The following is a 15,566-nucleotide window of genomic DNA, read 5'->3' as shown; positions in this document are numbered from 1 at the left end:
AAAATGAAAAAGCCTTTCTACTAATGCATTTTAATTTTCAAATTTGATACTTCAAATTGAATTTTGGTAACCATTTGCTGGGGCATCTTTTGAAAAATAAATCTTAAATGTCCTTTTCTATAACATTTTAATAAAATTACAAAATGAGCAGTCTTGAAGAAGAAAATGAAAATGCAATCTGGATGATTTATTACTAATTTTATTTATGAGTCAAAAAATGCAGCTACATTATGAAAATGAAAAAGCATTTCTTTTAATGCATTTTAATTTGAATTATGGTACAGATTCGCTTCCATAGCGGGCTACTGTCAAAGACTACTGGAACACATTAAAACACATTGACATCATATTTTAATAAAAATGGATGCTGATATGTGATATTAGTTGGATTTTAAAGAAAAGAAAGCAACAATTGTGAATAGGGTATCCACTGTATTTCTTACAGTGGAAATTGTTTGTAATGTTCACACTTGTGTCCAGTCAGGTGAGCGTCACAGGTCAGAGTGTAACTGAACTCAAAGATAGAATTCGTTTCACCTGTACAGAATATTGTGTGCGCCCCCTGGGTCAGGTTCTTCATACATGATCCCAGCAGGTCATCATGCCACCAGTCCTGGTCCCAGACCTCGACCTTAATTTCCAAGTACGTGTCCACCTAAAGAAGTGCCGATAATTGAAAAGATATCAAAAATGGTGATATCCTTCAAATCTTTTCTCCTGAATAACTTGAACAATTAACGTACATCCTGCGCTATTGAACGCTGCCTGCATTTACAGGAAACTTATAATTATGCCGAAACAAATACAACTTGATTAGCTGTTTAACATGTTTAAAAAACATATCTGAATTTTTACTTTGACCAGATGTACAGCAATATTTATGAACTTTGTGATATTTACTTCTCTTGTTAAAATATAATTTCAGTGTTAAATCTAAATGAACAATCTAAATCCAAATGTTAAATATAAATGAACTTCGTCCATCTTGGAGCCTGGTTCTCTCTCATCCTCTCAGCAGACAGTAATATCAAGAAAGGTAACTGTATAGCCTACTGCTTTCAAAGATGTCCCCCCATTCACTCTTATGAAAGTCATTACGTATAATCATTACACCAAAACCATCTCACTGTCCAGCTGTCAATACTGTAGCTGTGTCTGTCAAAGTCTGTTCTTGGATGGTATATATGCAGTTTACAGTGATGATTTTGACCCTTGGCTGTTACTTTACTTCACTAAACATAAACTTTCATCTTAACTTTGCTTGTCCATTTAGTTTAGTTTTCACAGGATAGATATTCATAGATAAAGGCTTCCCTTTATGCAAATGACAGATTACTTGGAAATCATATTCACACAAAATTTTTGGAGTGAACTTGTCATGATTCCATCATGGCAGCTCTGTCCTCTCTCTTGTGTATGTGTTGTTTCCCCTGTCTGTATTATTCCTCCTTTGTCTCTCCCCCTGTCTGTGCTGTGTGTGTGTGCATGTGGGCTTGGCCTCTCTCCTCAGGCAGCCTCTGGAGTCCCTCCTGCTTGGTGCCAGATGGTTTCATCAGTATACCTGGTTGTTCATATCCTGGCTCTCCTGTGTATTCTGACTCTGTGTACCTGTGAATTAGCTAGTGTGGCTAACTCGTCTCTGTTTCTCCTGCTCACCTCAGTTTGTTGGCTAACATTGTAGCCTCGTGCTTGCTGCTTCACTGACTGCCTGTGGAGCTGCCTGCGAGCTGCCTGCTCTCCTGTGTTTTCCTCGCCGAGTGAGTATGCTTGAGAAGACGGACCTCATTACACCGTGCCGCAACACCGCCATTGCTCTGCAGCAGACGTCACACCACGACACCTTCACCTCGCCCTCACTGGAGATGTCACGAGCCACGACGGGACCCCAGGACTTCGCACCACCCTTCCTCTCTTACACTTGTTTTCCACTTTTGAAGACTATTATTCAGTTACCTGTGGCTCTGACTTCTGAGTCGTGCTTTTGGGTTAAGATCTTGTACCAACCATAACAGAACTTGCCCCATAAGTATAACCAGTTATTTTTACTTTTTAACTACTCTGGTAACTCTGGTCTGCAGCGATAAAGGACATCAGACCTTAGATTTCTTTGAGGCCAAAAATTGGGACTGAGGTTCTTTTGAGATTATCTGTGAAGAGAAGATTTACTGACCTTGCCGAGATAAAAATGACTGTTCCACACAGGGTTGTTAGATGAGATCACAGATGTCTTGTGAAAGCTGGAACCATGAAACACCTTGGCATAGCTGTGATGAGGAGAAAACAAGGAAAGAGCCACTGACAACTTATTCATTCTTTACCTATAACCACATGTCCTTTGCAGGGGGGGGGGGGGGGGGTCTGAATCCCTTGCTTCACTTTACCCGTCAGTTTCGCTGGCATCATCTCCCCATAGATCCCGTGCTCCGACCATGGTCACATTGAGTTTTCCCCACTTGGTCTGTAGAGGACAGCAGTTGGGGGCCAGGTTGGGCGTATGTGACCCACAATGTGGTTCACTGGGTGACTTTCTCACGGTCTTGTCTTGGATGTAGTGCTCTATGGCAGCCTTCATCGCTCTCCTCTTTGTCAGATCAGGTATCAGCTCATACATTGGGCTAATGCTGTATAAAACAATATCTGGATGCTCCTTAAGGGTTTTCAGCCAATTCTTGTAGCCCAGGGAGTCATTACGAGTGAGGGAAAACTCGCCTGACCAACCAGTGCCTCCTATCACCTCCGTGTAGTGTTGGTAGAGTTGACCTCTGTACAGGGTGGGCTGGTTAAGTAGTACACTTCTGCAAGAGTGGTCATCAGGTAATGTCATCTTCCCCAGGCCTACAGAGAAACCTAGTGATAAGCAGGAGTGGACCTAGAGGGCAGGAGGGAAAATAAGATGATATTTATAGTCGAATTAAGCTGTGCCTTTATGTTGAGATGGTGCATTACAATGCCTCATATTGACACACACATATATACTCCGATGTTGGCAATCTGGAAAAGTTTGGGGTCAGTTTTTTACTTAAGGACACTTAGATATTGTGTTGAGAAGAGTCGGAAGTGAAACCACCGACCCAGCAAACACTGGATGACCTGCACTACAAAATCTGCTTCTAATCATCAGTGTTCAGTTGCGCTTAATTTAAAATAATTTGTATTGTGGTGCCCGTTAGCTCAGTTGGTAGAGCAGGCATCCATGCACAGAGACTTTGACCTTGCTGCAGTTGCTCAGGATTCGAGTCTGACCTGTGGCCCTTTGCTGCGTGTTGTCACCCTGTCACATCTCTAAGATGCCCGAACAGTAAAGCCATAAATATATATATATATATATATATATATATATATATATATATATATATATATATATATATATATATATATATATATATACATATATATATATATATACATATATATATATACATATATATACATATATATATATATATATATATATATATATATATATATATTCATTTTAAGTATTTCTTTTTTGGCTTTATGGCTTTACTGTTCGGGCATCTTAGAGATGTATTTTTTTTATATTTACATTTTGACAGTCTTTTAAAGCATGAAGTGCATTTGTGTTTGTGCAAATAGAGCGTGTGTAACTGTTCCTTTTTAATACTGTATAAACTGTACAGGCATGTGTGATGCATGTACCTCACTGGAGGAGAGTCCATTCAGTGTTGACAAACAGGTTTTTGTAGCTGTGACTCGCCTGAGTCGCCCTCCAAGGTCAACCTGGAAACAAATATGGTGTTTTTTTTAGTCTGTTAGATGAGGAAATTAAATGTGTGTTTGTGTGCACGCGCGTGCGTACGTGCATGCACGTGTGTGTGTTAACCTGGCGGATGTAGTGTGTGCCATAGGAATGTATGAGCTGATTGTACTGAGTCCTGGTGAAGGAGTCGTAGTGACTTGGCAGACTGTTCAAATCATTCCTGAACTCGGGGCTGAGGGGTGGTGTGTTGGACACCCGGTACCTAGACACAAAGAGCCACAACATATTATTATCTTGAATAAGACTATGTCAACAAATTTGTCTGATAAAATCTCTGCTGTATCAGTGGACCAACCTACCTATAAAGGCTGCAGGAAACCCCATGAGTGTTGAAAAAGTAGCGGTCCTGTCTGGTCACTTGTGAAGCAAACTTATACACAGAGGAGCGAGTTCCTCTAACCTCAAAGTCGTTTGACACAGGTAGATTTAAGCCCCCCTGGTAAAACCATCAATGAGAAAAAAAATTAGAGACCATCTTGACCATCAAACCAGCAGTGACATCAGTCAGTTTGTTCCTGGGGTCCGTTTCACAAAGCAGGTTTAGTGAAAACTCTGAGTCTGTTAACCCTGAAATGAGGGAAACTCTGAGTTTTCCGTTTCACAAAGGGAAGGAACTCAAACCAGAGAAAGAGGGGTAACTCTAGCCTGTTTCACAGAGAGGGGTAACTTAAGCTCTCGGTCAGTTACCATGGTAACATACTCTATGAACCTAACCTGGTCGGGACCAGGTTTTTCTCAACAAACCTCGAGTTTCTCTCTGTCTCCGCCCTCTTTCAGCCACATACAGCAGGCGAGTTTTGGCGTAGTATAGTTCTGCCGTCTGTTTTTTGAGAAAATCATTGCAAAAATCAGTCAGTAGGCCTACATTAGAAATTATTTTAGGTGGCGACTATTTTCACTACCATGGCATGTCCTTTTGATAATGATCCCGTGGATGAAGGTGCAGCATTACTGCGCAGAGAGTTAAATATTCGTCGGGAGATGATTATCAGACCGCGCATAGATGTTCTTGCATTTCCAGACAATTATCTTTTTGAGCGGTACCGTTTCACGTCACAGTCCATCATTTACATACACAACCTGATCCGTCCTTACATTTCCAACATTACCAACCAAAGTCATGCTCTCACATCCCAGCAGATGTTGTGTGTTGCGCTGCGTTTTTTCGCAAATGGGAGTTTCTTTATACAACGTCGGAGATGCAGAGCACTTGAGCAAGGCAACTGTAGCAGAGTGGTCAGAAAAGTGTGCCTCGCCCTGAAACGGCTACTACCCATCTTTATCATTTTCAGCTCCTCTGCCTCCGTTAGAGGTGGCGGTGCTGGGCCACCACCCGTTTTACGGGCATCTGCTTTCTTTCTGTTGGCTGAGTAGAAGTCTGTGTTAGTTTAAATAGGCGTAATTTAACAGAACATGATATAGATGAGAAGACATTTATGTGTATGAAAACAGCATTATGTTGGGGATAAAACAACTGTACAGTCAAACAGCCACTTAATATTTACTTTACAATGTAAAACATGATCAAAATGAGTTACCCCCATGAGATTATGCCGAGGTCTTACCTGTTTGAACAATGTTTTTATGTTTCAGCTTAAGTTGCTGCCAAGTGCGCTTCTCCCCCGCGGGACTGCACCTAAATGAAATAAATTAATAGGCTACCACTCAAGTAGTTTCCCCCTGTAATATTATTGTGATTGTAAAGGACTACATTTAAACTTACGCATTGACCAGAGCACCAATGTTCTCCCACGCCGTCTCCCTCTCTTTTGCTGCAGCAGCGGTGTTACACTTCCTTCTAAAAACATGCTCAAACTCACCGTATGAGCGCATTAATATTTACATTACCAGTGGGGTGAAAAATGAAGCCCGTTTCTTCCCCGTTGCCATGGTGACTCGTCGAATCGGTGCTCCATTGATGCTGTCTTTTTATACTTGTGGTGCACGCGCTTAACTCCAGGTCCAGTTGATCAAACTAACTCAAATCAGCTGTTCTGGAACCGAAAACTCAGAGTTTCCTATCTCAGAGTAGATCAACTCAGAGTTCAGGGTTAGATTCAGAGTTTGTTGAACCTGCTTTGTGAAACGGACCCCTGTTCTGACTCATGACTGCTCAGTAGTGATGATTACATTATTACGTGAGACCTAGGGCTGCCAACCGTCCCTTGAAAAACGGAATCGTCCCGTATTTAGAAACAAAGTTACGCGTCCCGTATTGAGCTTAAAAGGGACGCACTTTGTCCCGTATTTCCGTGAGAATCAAAATGTCATTAAAATGTCAATGGAATCAATGAATGACAGGGCGTTTTATATGAAAATATACGGTAATCTTACTGCCAGCCCTCTCCTGCTCTGTGACCAATGAGCCGACAGCACACTCACACACGAGAATAACAATGCAGAATCCGGCTCTTCTCATTGGTCGAGGTACTGTCGCTTGCAAGAAGATACCGGAAGACAAGAGACTGAGGGAACTGGCAAAACAATCCAGCATGGCTCACAACGACACAGGTTCAGAGGACACTGCAGACGGTACGCCTTCCACCATGAGCAGTAACGTTACTCCCCCGATAAAAAAAGAAAAGGCTGCAAAAATACAGACTCGAATGAGAAAAAGAAAACGTGGCTAGAAAAAGTGTAGATAATGTCTGCTGGCGCACTTTTTCTGTAGCCCATGGTGAACTGTTTGACGTGAAACAGCATGCATCTAGTGGTCTACACGTGAGGGACAACCAGGTGGACCCTTGACTGGTTTGTTGTTCACCAGGCAACACCAGAGGCAGATATGGTATGTGTGTTGATATTAGTGTGTCGCCACCAGCGGTGACCAGCAGAGGGGGCTGGTGGTTGTTACAGGTGTTGGATGCCGTGCTGTGATTGTTATTGGTAGACGTGCAAGAAGAAAAATAAAATAGAGATGTACGAGCGGTTAGCTCGGGAAACTAAACAAATGTCTCATCATTTTAAAAAGATGAACAAAACATGGTACCAGGAGTTAAAGTAAAACGCAGGTCAAGCATCAGTTTTTGCTCAAGATGGAGACTTTAAGGCCACCGGAGGGACTGCGACTGGTGGGAAATGTCGACAGCAACTGGCGGTCTTTCAAGCAGCAGTTTGAGCTGTACATGGCTGCCGTTGGACTGGACTCCAATTCCGACGCCAGGAAAATCGCGTTGCTGCTGACGGTAGCGGGTCCTCAAGCCATTGAAGTTTTCAATACGTTGACAAAGTTATTGAGAAGTTCCAGGCGCATTGCTCACCACGAAAAAACATAGTATATGAGAGATACGTGTTCCGTTCACGGATGCAACAGCCTGAAGAAACCTTTGATTGCAGGCGTCACTGCGGGACATGACAGAGCAAAAGTTGCAGTGGTAAAAAACAAAATTAAAAGAAATACGCCACAAAATAAAGACAAAAATGATGCAACTTACTCCTGCAAACGATGTGGTAACAGACATGAGCCCTGGCAGTGTCCTGCATATGGCAAAAAATGTTCAAAATGTAATGGAAAAAATCATTTTGCAAAACAGTGTCTGTCCAAAGGCAAACCCAAATCAGTGCGGCTAGTTGAAGAGACTGACCTAAGTGAAACTTTCTTTGTGGGAATGGTATCAAGTGACGATACGCAGACAGAAAAAAATGACAGGCGCTCAGAAAATGAAGACACATGGATTGTGTCACTTCCAATAAATGGAGCCATAGTAGCACTAAGGATTGATACAGGTGCACAGGCTAACCTGATCAGCATGACAGAAATCAGTGCTATGAAAGAAAAGCCCAAAATAACCAAGAAAAGAGTGCCACTGAAAGACTACAATGGACAAGACATTGAAAGCAAAGGTCAGTGCAGACTAAAAGTAACAGTGAAGAATAAAACTTATAATGTACTGTTTTCAGTCGTACCTGAGGGCCTTGAGTCACTGCTTGGTGGGGTTGCATCAAAGAGATTGAATCTGGTGAGGAGAGTGTACCACATTAACTGTTCAGAAGCAGCAAGTGTACACACAAGCACAGTTGACTCCATTGTGCAGCGTTTTCATGATGTCTTTAAAGGATTGGGATGCCTGCCATACACATATAAGATTCAACTAAAAGAGGATGCAGTACCAGTAATCCATGCACCACGCAGAGTTCCAGCTCCACTTCGAGAGCGTCTCAAAAAAGAACTGGACAGGATGTGTCATTTGCAAGTCATCACAAAAGTGGAGGAACCTACTGAATGGGTAAACTCAATGGTGTGTGTGGACAAAAAGAATAAAAACAAAGAACTGAGAATATGCATGGATCCTGGTGATTTAAACAAAAACATAAAACGTGAGCACTACCAGATACCAAAGCGTGAGGAGATTGCAAGTGAAATGGCAGGAGCCAAATATTTCTCAAAGCTGGATGCAGCGCAGGGATTCTGGCAAATCAAGTTGGATGAGAAAAGTTCAAAGTACTGCACTTTCAATACACCTTATGGCAGGTACAGGTTTCTCAGAATGCTGTTTGGCATAATCTCAGCCTCTGAGATTTTTCATCGTGCCATGGACAACATGTTAGAAGGGTTGGAAGGGGTCCGTTGTTATGTGGATGACGTGGTCGTCTGGGGCTCCACCCTTCAAGAACATAATGAAAGACTGACAAAAGTGCGTGAAAAAGGGTACGTGAAAATGGACTAAAACTAAACCGTGCCAAGTGCCAATTTGGTGTGCAGGATATAGCATTTTTGGGTAACAAAATGTCTGCTCGAGGTATTGAGCCTGATGAAAGAAAGATAAAAGCTATCCTAGGCATGCCACGCCCAACTGACAAGAAAGGTGTGCTGAGAGTGATGGGGATGATAAACTTTATTGGAAAGTTCATACCAAACTTGTCGGTGAGAACGTCGGCATTGAGAGAGCTCCTTCATGAATCCGCAGAATTCAAGTGGACAGCGAGAAATGAGAGTGAGTGGAATGCCCTGAAGACCACACTGACAACTGTCCCCGTGCTGGCTTATTACGATCCAACCAAGAAACTGAAGGTTTCCACAGATGCTTCAAAGGACGGGCTTGGAGCTGTCTTGCTGCAAGCTGAAGGAGATGGTTGGAGGCCAGTGGCCTATGCTTCAAGATCCATGACTAAGACTGAAAGCAGATATGCTCAAATTGAAAAAGAGTGTCTTGGACTGGCTTATGGACTGGAAATCTTTCATTGCTATGTATATGGTCTTCCCACTTTCACAGTTGAGACAGATCATCGTCCTCTCGTGTCGATCATCAAGAAAAGCCTGAATGAGATGTCGCCGAGGATTCAGCGCCTCATCATGAAAATGCAAAGGTACGACTTCGAGCTAATATACACACCAGGCAAGCACCTAGTGTTAGCGGATGTGCTATCAAGAGCGCCAGAGGAAAGTCACGTGAGCCTCACTGAAAAAGAAGTGGAAAATCATGTTAACATGATAGTTGAGTCTCTGCCAGTGTCTGATGCTAAATCAAAGCAAATAAGTGAAGAGACGGCTAGAGACAAGGAGCTACAGACAGTGATAGAACACTTACACAGTGGCTGGCCCAAGGGGTCCTGTCCGAAGTATTATCACATCAGATCAGAGCTAAGTGTGGTAAATGGACTGTTGTTAAGGGGCAATAGGATTGTGATACCACACAGCTTGAGAATGGAGATGCTACAGAAACTTCATGAGGGACACTTGGGAATAGAAAAATGTAAAAGGAGATCCAGAGACACTGTATACTGGCATGGTATAAATAAGGACATTGAAAACCATATTGGACAGTGTGAAACATGTAAAAAGTACCAGAGCAAGCAGGCAAGGGAACCCATGATAATTCTTGATCTTCCTACTGAACCCTGGAAGAAAGTAGGAACAGATTTGTTTCATTGTAATGGGAAAGACTATGTGATAGTCGTTGATTACTATTCAAACTTCCCAGAGATTGCCCTGCTCACAAGTGCAACTGCCAACAGTGTTATTACTCATGTCAAGTCCATATTTGCTAGGCATGGAATTCCAGAGACTGTAGTTAGTGATAATGGTCCATGTTACAACTGCAGAGAATGGCAGCAGTTTGCAAAACATTATGGTTTCCACCATGTCACGTCCAGTCCTCATCATCCACAAGCAAATGGCAAAGCTGAAAAGGGAGTGCACATCATTAAGCAGCTTCTAAAGAAGGCCACAGACAGTAAGTCAGATCCTTATCTAGCTCTGCTGAGCTACAGGTCTGCCCCCCTTGACTGTGGTCAGTCCCCAGCAGAACTTTTGATGAATCGCAAGCTGTGCACCACACTGCCCTGCTACACAGAGGTCAAACAGAGAAATGAGATGCAGTCAAAAATGGAGAACCTGAAATGGAAACAGAAACAGCGTTATGACAAGTCAACTAGAGCTCTCAGACCACTTAGGAAAGATGATGTGGTGAGAATCCAAGACCAGGATGCATGGAACAAGAAAGCTACTGTTCTTCAGGAAATAGGACCAAGATCCTATGAAGTGAGAACTGAGGAAGGACATGTGTTCAGAAGGAACCGTCGCAACCTTCTGAAAACCAAAGAGACTTTTCAAGGGACACTGTGTGGTGATGCAGATGGGAAGGATGCTGTGTCACAGGCCGACACGGTGCCTGAGTTGAAATCTGATGGACATGTGCAGTTGGAGACAAGTGATGTTTCCACAGAGTTGCCTGTACTGAGGAGATCTGAACGTCAGATCAAAAGACCAGTGAAACTTGATCTTTGAGTCAGTGTACTGTTTAGGTTCCAATGTGTAAAAAAAAAAAAAAAAAGAGATACACATGATGTATGTTTTCTTGAATGTGTTTACAGTAGTTGTCTAAGAGAGCTTGGTGCGAAGTGAAAATGTTATAAAATGTTAAAGAAATGTGATAAAATGTTAAAGAAAGACAAGCTGGAGTTTACAAAAGGTTGTTGTAATTGTGGTTGCAATAATTATGATTTATAGTACTGGCAATACATAAGTGTGTTAAGGCACACAACAACTTTCTATTGTTTTCTGTTATTTTATACTGTTTTCAGTTAAGCAGGACAGTTCTGTTAAATAAATAAATATTTATTTTATTCTGTCAAGTTAAGCAGGACAGATCCCTAAATTGTCCCTTATTTATTTTTCAGGGAGTTGTCAACCCTAGACCTGACCCGTCTTTGATTGGGCCTTCATTTTGATCTAACCTACACAGCTGGGATGTTTTGTGTCTGCCTCATTTATAGTGACAATATCTATTCACTCACTGACAGACAGACAGACATATAAACATCTGGCAAAGTAGTACAAATCTATTTTCTTTTGGTTCCATGTACAAAATGTGTGTCCAAAGCCACATTTAGCCATGATCTGATTTTTATTTGTTGCAATGAGTTTGTTTTTACAATACAAACTCAGGACAAACATATTCTTAAGAAAGGATTGTATGTTTACACATCTGTCAATGAAATGTTAATTTCATGTCAACAGTAGCTGCTGCACAGATTTCAGATTTTCACTGTTTTATTATTATTATTATTACTGCTGCTTTTCTTATTCTTACAAGTGCGGTGTAAAGTACTTTACTTTGTTTACTGTATATTTCAGTTGTGTATTTTTCTATATTACATTGTTGGTATTCTGTGGACAGCAAAGGAAGAATTTCTTTGTACAGAGGAACATGTTTATTTACTGTGCATATGACAATAAACACTTTGAATCTTAAATCTTGAAGTTTCCTACCATCCAGTCATCACTGGCCTGGGAGCTGTAGCTGTTAATCAATGAGCTGTGAACACAATTTTCGAGAGAATAAAATCACAAGCAAGAGAGAAAAGTTTTGCACTTCTTTTGTGACTCTGACATTAAACTTGATCTTGTAGACAATAAATAGGGTGCTGAAATGTAATGGCCTCTACTGAGGCACTAGAATAACATATACTTAAACACGTGGAAATGTCTGATACAAGTGGTATTCATTGACATGATGCCATACAATACAGTACCTAACACTGTGGTCTTCATTGCTGTAGATGTCATCACTGCATCCACTGAATGCACGCCAGTCCACTACAGAGATTGGCAGCTGAAAATCAAGGTAAGAGCACCATGGTTAACATGCACACAGAAAATATGTGCAACTCCTAAAGTTGCTGCTGAATTCTTGTTTATTTATAAATTACTTTCTGCAGCCTGTTGCCTTGAAGAGGGTTGGAACAGAGAGTACAGGTGCCAGCTTCAGTGAGGTAAGTCTTCGTGTCAATCAGGTAGGCTCCTTTATGCTGCAGGGTGACCACGTCAATGCCCTCCCCAACCAGGTCGTAGCCTGGTACAAATTCTGAGGACTCACACTGGCTTCGGTTCCCAGTCTGACAGGAGAGAACAGCGGAGGGGTACAACAGAAAGAGGAGGAGACTCTGGTAGAGGTGGGGTGGAGTTGATAAGGAGGTCATGGCTGGAGTCGAAGAGACACAGAAATATATCAGAGAAAGACAAAGAGTAAAAATCAGAAACAAAGAAATAAAAGGAAAGATTAAAAGAGCACAGACACTAGACAGAGGAAGAGAGGAAAAAAAGTGTTATACACAGAAATCCAAGTTTGAGGTGTTTGGATCATAAAGAAAATACTGCTGTCAGCATGATGGAAGTTTGATTTTCATTTTTAGTAGCAGTTCTAGTGTCCAATTATTGGTGAGCCTAAACAATCTAATCTATCCTGTCTTAATTACATCAAATAATGTATTTTGTAGGAACATTTAAAGTAGTCTTACATGTGAAATTGAAGAGCAAAGTAAGGCAAAACATGAAACGTGCTTGTTGATTTTGGAGCTGCACACTGTCAACAAAAGCCAGACAGCCTGTGGACGTTTGTTGATGGAAAAGCGCCTGATGTTCAGACCAGTGGCGGCTGGTGACTGAAAAAACTGGGGAGGACAGGAGGAAAACCAGTCCACGGTCTCATGTTATTTTATACAAGTCAACTTCTTATCCCTACTTTCTTATATTCAACGAAAATTAAGCAATAAAACAATGACTTACAAGACTTCTTTTATTAAATGGCTAGACAAAAAAAGACAAAAACAATTTGTACCCCTTCTGGGATTCAATCCCCAGTCACCTGTGTGGCAGGCAACTGTACAAACTCTACTGCAGCAGTCACTGTACAAACTTCACGACAGCACAGGACATCACACTCATCACTCATCACAGTCGCCCAAAACAACTGTGTTGCTGCTCTGTATTGTGTCCCGGTCGTGCCGCTAACGTTATGTCCTCCAGCAGGATGAACAAAACGAAAACTATGAATTATCTTTCTGACTGCTTCTCTCTGAATTCTCCGAACAGTTTTCTTTCTTTCAGAAATTTGCTTATATTTCCTTTGAAACGGATTCCAATATCGCTGAAAACTCCATATTTCTTGTCCGAGCATGGCTGGCAGTGAAAGCTGTAAAATACATAGAAGTATTTTTTGTTTACGGTTGTATAAATGTGAGAATGAAATTTGGGAACTTTTATTGGACCAACCTGCTGTCAATCTTGTATTCTAGTTGCTGATTGGTAAGGGAGGACGTCCTCCCTTAGCGCGTCATTTTACGTGTGTTAGCCAATCATAGATCAGCATGAAAAAATCCTAAATGCATTGAGTGAATAGAAGGAGATCCATCCCACGGAGGACAGAAGCCCTCCATCCTCCTCTAGCCCCCACCTTCTTGCTCCCTGCTCCTCTCACAGACTGCTCTGTCTCCTCCGTCTGCAGCTGTCGCTGTTGAACCGTTTTAAGTGGATTTTCTTCCAAAGAAGAAACTTTTTTTCATGATATAATATATATATAATATTTTATAAATGATACTGAGATTTGGTAATGATTTATTTCAACCAGTTATTCTTTCTAAATAATTTATCTTCCTCTTGCCTCTCAAAAATAGAGGAGGACCAACCTCCTCTGCCTCTGTGGACGAGCCTCCTCTGGTTCAGACTTTGTCCTGTGTGCAGAGATTTAGAATTAAAGATAGCCAAACATTTTTTCTAAATTTGAGACTTCCCTTTTATTTGGTGTCAGATTCGAGAGATTGATTTGAGAGCGATGAGAGCATGTTGGCAACCCTGTATAACGTTATTGCTAACCAAAAATATTAAATTATGTTGCAAGATTTCAGTATTGGCGTCCAATTAAGGGATTAAATCTGGTTAAGCCTTAGTTTCTATGTTTTCATTCCTTCCTCTGGGGGCCCATTTCTGGGGTTCCTAACCAAAAGATTTGAAAAAAGTGAAAGAAAAAATAAATCAAAGTATCAAAATACACTCAAAGTACCAAAAGTAATTCATATTATATTACTGGATGTGAATTATTGATGCATTAATGTGTAAACATCACTGTGGTTGTTGCAGGTGGTAATGGTGATGCTTTTAATGACCTTGTATACTGTAAACTGACTTAGTCCATAAAAATACATCATCATTGTTTTGTATCATAGTGTGCTTAAGTTTTATTAGTTAGAATATGGCGTAGGCTATCAGGCCAACAAAACATAAACAAAGAAAAGGAAAAAAAAGTTGTTTACAAGGTAAAGTTTACAAAGTAGTATTTAACAAACTGTTATTGCCTACCTCAGTAAGTAAAAACATAAAAAAGCACCAAAGACAGACAACAAAACAAAGCCAGCAATGATATTCTTAAATAGAACGAAAGAAAAACTTACCACAATCCCCCTACAGTTGGTGATAATTTTGATTTTTATCAGACTCGTCAGTGAAAATAAGGTTCCATTTGGCTAAATTCGGCTAGACTTGTGAATGGTCACGTACAAATCTGTGTCAGCTGGTCGGGGTGCAGGTGTCCTAGTTTTATGTGGGACCACACAGCATTTTTATCCTCTGTCCCACACAATGAGACGACGTCCCACATTTTGATTGGCTATAGTTTTCAAAAGTTGAACTACTGCAACACAGATGCTTTTGACAAACACATAAAAAAAATAATTTTATCCAATGGCTGTGTAGAGAAAACAGAGGAGGCTGTCATCACAGGGATGTGTTTTGTTTTTTATGTTTATCAAATTGCACAAATGTGGGTAAAGTGCAGGTTAGCCTGTCACTGTCTTTGATACCTGCCAAACAGGATTTAGGAAGAATATGGTGGAAACAAGATGGGTAACAGAAGATGAAAGACATTTAAAAGGCATTTAACACTCAGCACTGCTACTGATGAGAGCCAGGGGGTAGAGCCAGCGTTTTGCTATTGGAAGGTTGCTGGTTCGATTCCCCTGGTCTGCATGTCAAAGTGTTCTTGGGCAAGATACTGAACCCCAAACTGCTCCTGTTGCATGGCAGCCACCATCAGTGTATGAATGTATGTGTGTATGAATTACTGTAAATCGCTTTAGACAAAAGCATCTGATAAACACCCTGAATGTAAATGTAAGACTACAAAGGCAATTCATCTTCTGGCATCTTGGAAACTAATGAAAGCTAATTAATACTGTCTGATACGTAAGAGATAAAAACCAATGGATGATGATGATGGTTTGATTTTAATTTCGAGCAGCAGTTCTAGAGTTATTATTGGTCAGCATAATTTATCTAACCTAACCTGTCTTACTCACATTAAAATGTGTATTTTTCTAAATTGTAGATTTGAACTTGAAGAGCAGAGTAGGGCAAAACTGTGTACGTGAAATGTGTTTGTTGATTTTGGAGACATTTGTGTGCAAAGAAACTGGGTTCTTTGGTCTGGACTTTATCCTGTTTGCAGAGATAACCTATTTATACGTTTCTTTTCAAAAAGGAGTGGCTTTGAGTCTTCCCTTTCATCTGTTG

At 41.0% G+C, this 15,566-nt stretch overlaps 1 protein-coding gene across 1 annotated transcript; it reads right to left on the bottom strand.

The window, feature by feature from the left end:
* Window positions 1-183: 183 nt before the first annotated feature.
* Window positions 184-12,227, bottom strand: LOC115589096 (perforin-1-like). The gene is made up of 9 exons (XM_030429796.1): window positions 11,933-12,227; window positions 11,756-11,835; window positions 11,493-11,538; window positions 4,081-4,217; window positions 3,845-3,983; window positions 3,661-3,741; window positions 2,382-2,869; window positions 2,171-2,264; window positions 184-655 (listed from the first exon to the last, which is right to left on the bottom strand). Exons 1-9 carry the CDS (start codon window positions 12,200-12,202, stop codon window positions 440-442), a joined length of 1,551 nt encoding a protein of 516 aa, XP_030285656.1. The 5' UTR covers window positions 12,203-12,227; the 3' UTR covers window positions 184-439.
* Between the last annotated feature and the right edge of the window lie 3,339 nt (window positions 12,228-15,566).

Source organism: Sparus aurata, chromosome 1 (assembly GCF_900880675.1).
Source record: "Sparus aurata chromosome 1, fSpaAur1.1, whole genome shotgun sequence".
Classification (NCBI taxonomy): Eukaryota; Metazoa; Chordata; class Actinopteri; order Spariformes; family Sparidae; genus Sparus; species Sparus aurata.
This window is presented reverse-complemented; position numbering and strand designations above follow the sequence as displayed.